Below are 9,476 nucleotides of genomic sequence, written 5' to 3' on the forward strand. Positions count from 1 at the left end.
TTGAGTTTCTAGCTGCTTTAGGTTGGGAGTTAGTCTAAGAGTGAGTAATGGAATCTGTGCAGAGGAGAGTCAGTGAAGCCTGCTTGTTGCATATACGGTCAGATGGGCAACACGCAGAGAGAGAAGCACTGAACCCTGTGGGGAAAACCTGAACCTTTTCTACACAAAATAGTCACCAGGAGAAAGCAAATACTGAAGATCAGATAAGCATGTGGAACTCTGAAGAGAAGGGGCCATAGCGAAGTGCCTGCCCTGCTGACCCACCAATGCCAACAACACTAAAGGATCTAGTACCCACACTGTACAAACATATTTTCTTATTTTCTGCATCCTCAGTGCTCTGGCATCTACGACCTCCATGATGACAGGAGGGAAAACGGCCTTGCCAAGGGGAGCCAATTCTTAGAGATAACAAGAAAGTGCACCTTTCGTAAGCAAAGCAACAAATTCAAAGCCCACACCCCCAGCTACTTCTTTTATCAAGCTTTCACGCATCTTCAATATTCCTCTGCCCTTATCAGCCCGGGCCTAGGTACTAGACAACTTGACACAGCTCCTACACTCAGAGCCTGCTGAAATTATTCAAAGTAGCCAATCCCACCACAGCCAGTTTGGATCAGTGGATAGAGTGCCGGCCTGTGGACTGAAGTTGTCCCGGGTTCAATTCCAGTCAAGGGCAGGCTCAATCCTCAGTAGGGGGCATGCAGGAGGCAGCTGATCAATGATTCTCTCTCATCATTGATGTTTCTATCTCTCCCTCTCCCTTCCTCTCTGAAATCAATAAAAATATACATTAAAAACAAACAAAAAAAAACCCCACACAAAAACAAAGTAGCCAATCCAAAGCTGCTTAGGCTGGTAACCCTGCCTTTCTCATTCCTTCCCATGAAAAGCACAATAAAGTCTCTTGCCCATGCTTTTCTCTGCAGTAGTTCCTGGTCCTGGGTTTATCCAGTTTGATGCTAGAGGCCCACAAAGATGGAATCCATGCCCAAGAAGACCAGGACTAAACACCAAATGTACAGTGTTCCCCTTATGGCCGGGGATCAATTCCAAGTGGATGCCTAAAGCTGCAGATAGTACCAAACTGTGTTTTTCCTATACATACATACCTATGATAAAGTTTAAATTACAAATTAGGCACAGTATGAGATGAACAACAATAACTAATAATAAAATAGAATAATTATAACATTATACTGTAATAAAGTTATGTGAATGTGGTCTCTCTCAAAATATCTTTTTCTTGTGATGATGTGAGATGATACACTGCTGACGTGAAATGAAATGTGAATGACATAGTCTTAGGCTACTACTGACCTGACAGTATGTCAGAAGGAGGATCAAAACTAGCACGAATTTCTTTATCCTTCTTCACACTTTCACAGGAAATTTGTTGTTACTGTAGATCTTAGCAACCTCAGCACAGGATTTTTTTTCCTGTCCTTATTAAGTGGAGAACTTTCACCTTTTCCCTTAAAGAAAGCACTTTACAGCTCCTCTTTGGCACATCTGAATTGCCAGCATCACTACTCTTGCACTTTGGGGTCATTAGTAAGTAGAATAAGGGTCACTTGAACTCAAGCATTGTGATACCGTGAGAGTCCGTCTGGTAACCAAGAGGGCGACTAAGTGACTAAAAGGCGCAGAGCGTCTACAGTTTGGAGACGCTGGACAGAGGCATGATGCACGTCTGGGCTGGAGAGAGTGGACTCGTGAGATTTCATCATGTTACCCAGAAGGGCGTGCGATTTAAAACTTACGAGTTTATTTCTGGAATTTTCCAGTTAATATTTTTTGAACACAGTTGACCAAAGGTAACTGCAACTTCCGCAGGTAAGTGTGTGTGTGTGGGGGGGGGGGGGATTACTATATGTATAAAAAATATTATGATGTAACTCAGTGAACAATTTCTTCTTCCTTTTGTTCAATCCACAAGCCTTTATTGAGTGCCTACTAGGAGTCTGCCACAGTGGTGGGTCCCAAGGATACAGGATAGATGAGGTCCTGGTCTTTAAGAGGGAGCTGTTAATGGAGCCAAGCTGTCCTGAATATCTCTGATCTTCCACAAAAGAACCTCCTTGCAGCATACTGACAGGATTCCAAGTCCACTCACGGGCAGTTTTGGCTCCAGCACCGCCGTCACCGCCACAAGGCATGGGCACATTTCAGCATTGTACATGCCAATTCCTTGGCACAAAGACTATTTTAAAGGCTCAGCCTGTCCAGATTCTACTGCGTCATTGAGTGTGTCAGTAAACTTATAAAAATTATGCCATGTTTAGTTGGGACAAGAACATGTTGATGTTCCTTAGGCTCATTTTTGGGGTGATAATGCCAAAGACAAACTTGAGATTTTCTACATGCTTTTATTTTATTTTTTTTCTTTTCTTTTCTCTGCATGCTTTTAAATAACTGCATGCATCTGGAACACAACAGGAGAATAAATCTAAAATTAAAATTCATTTTAGGCATAGTTATTGAAATCAAGTTTCAGAAAGCAGAGTCAGAATCTTAGCAAATAGAAGCCTCTCCTGAGATTAAAGGTAAATGTCTTCCAAAGATGTAGCTATGCATTAAATGTATTAGTTTTGAAATATTTCTGAAGCTACCAAATTACTAAAGGTAATTTCCCTTATTGACACCATCGTTTTCATTTATTCATTACTGTTGTTTGAAATTTATGACTGTTAGTTAATCATGAACTAAGGCACACATTTCAACTAGCAGGAAATCTAAAATCATGGTATCAGATGGCTCCTAGCCATTCCCTGTATGTCAATAAATACCCACAGAGAACCCCCTTTTCTCTAGCAAATGCCATTCTTTTTATCCCCATTCTTATGGCATGACGGATAAGGGGATGGGGAGAGGTGAAAGAGTTGCCAGGCGAGGAGAGAAGGTTTATCCTATAGGCAGCCAGCATCATTTGAATGTCAGCTTCCAGAATAGCATTTGGTTTCATTCCACTGAAATCCTGGCACCTTTACTTGGGTCATAGAGTCATTTAAGGTCATTTAAACCTATCTCCACCCAGATACGGGTAAGATTCTAAACAGTCGGGAACACAGGAAGCCAGCCAGCCAAGATAATAGATAAGGGGAGAAAAAGGACTAATCTTATGAGCAATTACCTTAGAAGAGCCTTTTACAGCTATAATTCTTTGGTGAACTTCTACTGCCAGGTGGTGAAGCACTGTGATGCTCTTGAATTGAACTTTAGGTTGAAAGATACTTTGAGGAACTCTTGGAGTCCAGCTCTCTCAATTTATGGAGGAGGAAATTTATGAATGAGACAGAGAGTATCATTGCCAGAGTCAAGGTCTTGCAGCTAGTTAAATGAAAGAGTCAGAACCTGAAGCGCCATCTGCTGAATTGCAACCCAGTGATCTTCCTTTATGTCGGCTGAGTACATGTCCTAAATTATTCCTCAATTCATGACACTCCAGCCTTCCTCCAGGAACGCAATTTTGCCCTCATGATGAGCTATCTGTCTGACTCATGATTTTGTTCTCTCAGTAATGTTTCAAATATAATCCAGAACTCTATGTGCCAGGAGCACAAGGAGAGCAGAACAGACCAGGCCCCTGTCCTCCAGGTGACCACAACTGAGCTTTAATTTCTAATTATAGCAATGCCTTCTGGATCCAGCGTTCCCTGCCAGAAATCACTGCTTCTCTCCCTATGAGACTATCTGACTCATGATTTTGTTCTCTCAGTAATGTTTCAAATATAATCCAGAACTCTATGTGCCAGGAGCACAAGGAGAGCAGAACAGACCAGGCCCCTGTCCTCCAGGTGACCACAACTGAGCTTTAATTTCTAATTATAGCAATGCCTTCTGGATCCAGCGTTCCCTGCCAGAAATCACTGCTTCTCTCCCTATGAGAAATGCTTTACTCTCATGTCCATGAAAACATGCCTATTAACATTGACTTGAGAGAAAAAACACAACAAGCCCTAGCCGGTTTGGCTCAGTGGATAGAGCATCGGCCCTGGGACTGAAGGGTCCTGGGTTCGATTCTGGTTAAGAGACGTACCTCGGCTGCAGGCTCAATCTCTGACCCTAGTTAGGGCACCTGCAGAAGGCAACCAATGGATGTGTTTCTCTCAGATCAATGTTTCTCTCTCTCTGTCCCTCCCTCTTCCTTCCACTCTGTAAATCAGCGGTTCTCAACCTGTGGGCCACGACCCCTTTCGGGGTCGAATGACCCTTTCACAGGGGTCGCCTAAGACCATCGGAAAACACACATATAATTACATATTGTTTTTGTGATTAATCACTATGCTTTTATTATGTTCAGTTTGTAACAATGAAATTGGGGGTCACCACAACATGAGGAACTGTATTAAAGGGTCATGGCATTAGGAAGGTTGAGAACCACTGCTCTAAATCAATGGAAAAATATCCTCAGGCGAGGATTTAAAAACACACACACACACACACACACACACACACACACACAGCAAAATGAGAGATGCAGCTCTTAAAGAGAAAACCACAGGCCCAAATGGAGTCCCTTCTGCCAAAGCCCATGACAGCAAACCTAGACTTAATACCTAACTAATTGCATAACCTTCTCCGGGAATGCGGTATTAATGGTTCAGTCTGGAATTCTATGGTCAGTACCAATGAAGCAATCTATCACATGGAGCCTCTCTATCCCTTCCAAAAGAAACTGAGGCAGTCTGCCTGACAAGATCCCACCTCAAAAAAAGGTACCCTTGCCTGAAATAATCCTTGCTTTTCTTTTGCTAATAACCATTTTGTCTCGCCCAGTTTCTGCCTATAAAAACTTTCCATATTGTACAAATTTTCAGGGCTTCTCTTTACTTGCTGGATGGGATGCTACCTGATTCATGAACCACTCAATACAGTCAATTACATCTTCAAATTTCCTCAGTTGAATTTTGTTCTTTAACACAGCCTAGAGTGGTTATTGCATCTAAAGAGAGTGAAGTGCTCTTGAAATTGAGTCAAGAAGCTCCGCCTCCCCCCGCCCCCCAAAAAAGAGAAGCTTCCCAGCTGCAGTGAGGACTGAATTTCAAGTCTCCCTACAGTGCTTTCCTGAAATTGATTCCACAGAACTGCAGTTGGAGGGGGCCTGTGTTTTTCACAATTACTGTGAATGCCCCTTGTCCAAAGAGGTGCTGGCTTACATCAAATCTTTAAAGTTTAAAGGGTGTAGTCAATATTAACCTAAATGAGTCCCTAAAAAACTGTGGTTATAACAGGGCATCTAAGAGGTTTAGCAAAAAGAAGATATGAAGCTGGTAATGAATTTATGTAACCACCAAAGGAAAAACACACACAACACACACACACACACACACACACACACACACACACACACACAACACTCCATAAACCTAGCAGTTTAGAGGAGACTTAATCTGACCTAAATTTAAGAAGATTCATCTCAAATTGACAAAGGAGGATTAAATCGCTCATTATTTTATGAGGTGATATAACCATTTGCACGCCTCATTGGCTTCTGAGATCTTTTCTCAATTTGGAATCATTGTGATGTTTGACAGCCTGTGGCATAAAAAGTTTTCCCAACACCCCCATTGCTATGTTTTCAAATAGGAATAAAGGAAACGCAACCAACCAGTCCTGTCAGCAATGATTCTCTGTGAATAGGAAATCCAAAATGATGTTTGACAGCATGTTGGCATAAAAAGTTTTCCTAACACCCCCATTGTTATGTTTTCAAATAGGAATAAAGGAAATGCAACCAACCAGCCCTGTCAGCAATGATTCTCTGTGAATAGGAAATCCAAATTTGTGAGTTCCCATTTCCTTTGGAAATATGATTCAGTGTTCCTGATGCTGAAAATAGATTTCTGTGGTAACTATCTTTTATAAAGATTTCAATCCAGGGTGAAGATAGTGGAGAGATTATGTCAAGTAAAATTTAGCATATTCTAATCAAAGCTTTGTCAGTGGACGAGATTTTTTCGATTTATCTCTTACGTGCAGGGTACACAGCAGGTATAGAATACGTTATTTTTACTATCAAGAAGCAAAATTAGGGGGATAAAATTTTAAGAGCGGAAGATTATGGGGACCACTACATAGTAACAAAATGTCTAACTCCATGTTTTCTAAGATGTATTTGGGGAAGTAGCTGTTGAAGTGGCACAGAAATCTACCATGTCCTTTAGCCCACTTTGGAGCGAAGGTTGGATGTCTATTTTTCACAATACCTGGTTTTTGTTTGGGAATATAAAATGAAGGGTAATAAGGCAAAAACACTTTCTTTCTTTCTTTTTTTAAAAAGGTGAACCCAGTAAAGAACAAAGATAAAGGCTTACCCACATAACATATGTTTGACCCGCTGGCCAGGGTGGGAATGAGCCATGAGGGGACCATGGAGAAAGAGCCATCACAGGAGGTTTACAGAATGACAACAGTGTCTCCACACACTCTTCTCCTTTTAAAATTACCCTTGTACCAATTGCGAAATATCCCAAAGTAAGTTTAGACATTGGGACAAGAGAGACATCATTGAATCCTAAAATGGGTGCTTAGGAAAGTCCATGTGATTTGACAGCCTAACTGGTGTCCAAGCTCGAACATTTTCATTGACCGTCACCAGAAATCTCCTGGCTTTCACTAAGCTTCTCTCTGTATCCTTTGGCACATACTGTGGACTAATGACCTGAATACTTGACACAAAAATCCCCATAAAACATTATGCTCTAGTAACTTCCTAGTTAAATTTTTATTTCATTTTATCTACTGGGGCCAAGGTACAGTTTTGACATTGGGTTGTGAAAAGTCTATATTTTATAAAATATCAGGGGCGATTTTTAACATAATAATACACCCATAACTTGTGGCAGATTTGTAAACGTATCAAATGGGCAGAAAACAGAGGCAGATAGTGGTTCTTATAATGACATAAAAGCAAATAACTGTTTCCCTGAGATATAAAGTGCTTTTTTTTAAGTTCCCTCTTTAAAATACATACACTTGTAATAGAATTTCTAATATGCATAGCCATGAAAACTTGCCTACATATTTTAAAAATAAAACCAAGTAACAAAAAGGTAAAGCTCATGGCCCTTGTCCTTCACTTAGCTACTTTTAAATTCTTCTTGTTCTGCTATTTTATCACTAAACATGGAAAACCCTCTGAAAACAGAACTCTTTTCTCACTTCACACTGTTTGTCTTGTCATATGCTTCTATCATGTTGAATATATATGTGCATATACATACATATGTATGTTTTTTCATGTTCAGGTGGCCCGAGAAAGCATAGGATAAATACGATTTATTATATGAATGATTCCTCCACAAGACACATTGAAACTAGCTTTTAAAACAAGCCAGTCACTTCACCCTTTCCTATGAGTCTATCCTTTGCACTAGGTATTTCTAAAAGATCCAGAAAGTCATTCTTAACTTTTCTTTGCCATATACAATACATGATTTAATTCTTTCAGCCAACATTCCTATACCCCATCCGTCTTGGGCAAATCATGGCACTTTAATGAAGCACTCAGTCTGTACAGAGTTAACAGCTGACTGTATACAGCTAGTTCAGTATAGTGAAGAGAAAAGTGACATTGTACTTCAACCGCAAACAACGTTATTATATTTACCTTGTACTTGGAAGATAGTAAAGTGCGGCCGGCACTGGAAAGAACCCAACGCGTTACCTGCGCAGTTCATCCACAGCCCCTGGTAAACCCAAGTGGCGGTTATCACCGATGATGCTCGGGTGGTTACTCTCCACTCATTGGACGTGGTGGCAGCAACGAGAGCTCCAAACCCACCAACACCACATACCAGAGCTGAGATCTGTGCCCTGAACATGTCGCTCAGGCTACTCCGGTGACACTGTCCAGACAGAACACTGGTGGTCTAGGCATGCAGCGGACAGAAAGCACTGGGACAAGTGTTACAGCAAGTTAGTAACAGAAACCTACCACCGTATGTCATACTTGGGTGGCCCGAGCAAGTACCAGAATTTAGGATAAAGTCTGATTTACTGATGGCACTTTAAAGATAGCCTTAAGATGATCTTTCTAATTTGCTACATGGATATTTTACTAAGATTTTGTAGATAGATTTTAAAGGTTTTGATTTCACAGATTTTTATTTCCTGGCACCATAGTTAATGCTTAATTTTCTGTTATCCTGAAGCTTAACGAACCATGCAACTACCAGATATTACAAAGTACAAATTATACAGTAACAGTTAAGCCTTTTTTGACCAACTGCTGTAGTCTTATATGCTTCTGAATCTTTATGTAAATGGAATCATTGCGGGTATTCTCCTGTAACCTATCTTTTCCATACAATATCATGTTTGTGCGACGTATCTCTGTTTGGGAATATAACTATTGGTCATTAAATACTAGTATAACCGCCGCATATAATATCTTACTAAGTGAATCTATTACAATTTATCCATTTTCCTGGAGATAAACCTTTATGTTACACGCCCCCCCCCCATAGCAATTGATACAGCTATAAACATTCTCATAAGTTTCTCCTTGTGTATATATACAAGAGTTTCTCTAACGTATGTCCTAGAAACAGAATTGCTAGGATGTAGGGAATACCTTCAACTTTATAGATCATCCTAAACTGCTTTACTAAGTAGTCATAAGAGTTTACCTCCCGCCCTGATCGGTTTGGCTCAGTGGATAGAGCGTCGGCCTGGGGACTGAAGGGTCCCGGGTTCGATTCCGGTCAAGGGCATGTACCTTGGTTGTCCCTCTCCCTTCCTCTCTGTAAAAAATCAATAAAATATATTTTTTTTAAAAAAAAGAGTTTACCTCTCACTATCCATGGGTGAGTCCTCATTTCCCCATGCCACAGTACTTGGTACTGTGGTGTCGTCAGAATTTTTTTTTTTTTTGCCACTTTGATCCTATAAGTATCCCGTTATGATTATTGACTTGTATTTTTCTGATGATTAATGAGGTTGAGCATCTTTTCATGTGTTAATTGGCTCATTGTGTTTTTGCCTACAAAGACATTTGAAGCGTTTGCTCATTTTATCCATTGAGTTGCTTGACTTTTTATAATTTGAATGAGTCATCTATGCATTCTTGAGAGTAATCATTTGTTGATTATATATGTTGCAAATATTTTCCCCTACCTTGTGGTTTGTCTTTATGTAGCCATTTGATAAAGTGTCTTAGTTTTAATGTAGTCAAATTTATCAAGCTTTTACCAACTAATTTGTGCTTTTGGGATCTAGATTAAGAAATTATCCCTCAGATATAAAAAATACATTGCCCTTTACTCCTACTTCAAGGTTTTAGCTTAAATTATAAATCATCCAGAATTATTTTGTTGTGTGTTTTATGATTTGGTATCTATTTCATTTTTTAATATGGGAACCCAATTTTTAAAATCATTACTGAATATCCCTTGTCTCCCTATTAATCTGCAATGTTACCTCTGTCATATCAGGTATCAATATTTGCATGGTCTGTTTTTGGATTCTCTCCT

General features: G+C 40.1%; 1 protein-coding gene across 2 annotated transcripts in view; it reads right to left on the minus strand.

Annotated features, from left to right (window-relative positions):
• CLDN10 (claudin 10) overlaps window positions 1-8,067 on the minus strand; it is a 131,505-nt gene extending 123,438 nt beyond the window's left edge. For both annotated transcript variants that reach the window (XM_005882386.2, XM_005882388.2), the window contains exon 1: window positions 7,613-8,067. In XM_005882386.2, coding sequence (XP_005882448.1) covers window positions 7,613-7,826 — 214 coding nt within the window. In that variant the 5' untranslated portion in view covers window positions 7,827-8,067. The remainder of the gene's footprint in view (window positions 1-7,612) is intronic.
• Between the last annotated feature and the right edge of the window lie 1,409 nt (window positions 8,068-9,476).

This window comes from Myotis brandtii, unplaced genomic scaffold, assembly GCF_000412655.1.
Source record: "Myotis brandtii unplaced genomic scaffold, ASM41265v1 scaffold71, whole genome shotgun sequence".
Classification (NCBI taxonomy): Eukaryota; Metazoa; Chordata; class Mammalia; order Chiroptera; family Vespertilionidae; genus Myotis; species Myotis brandtii.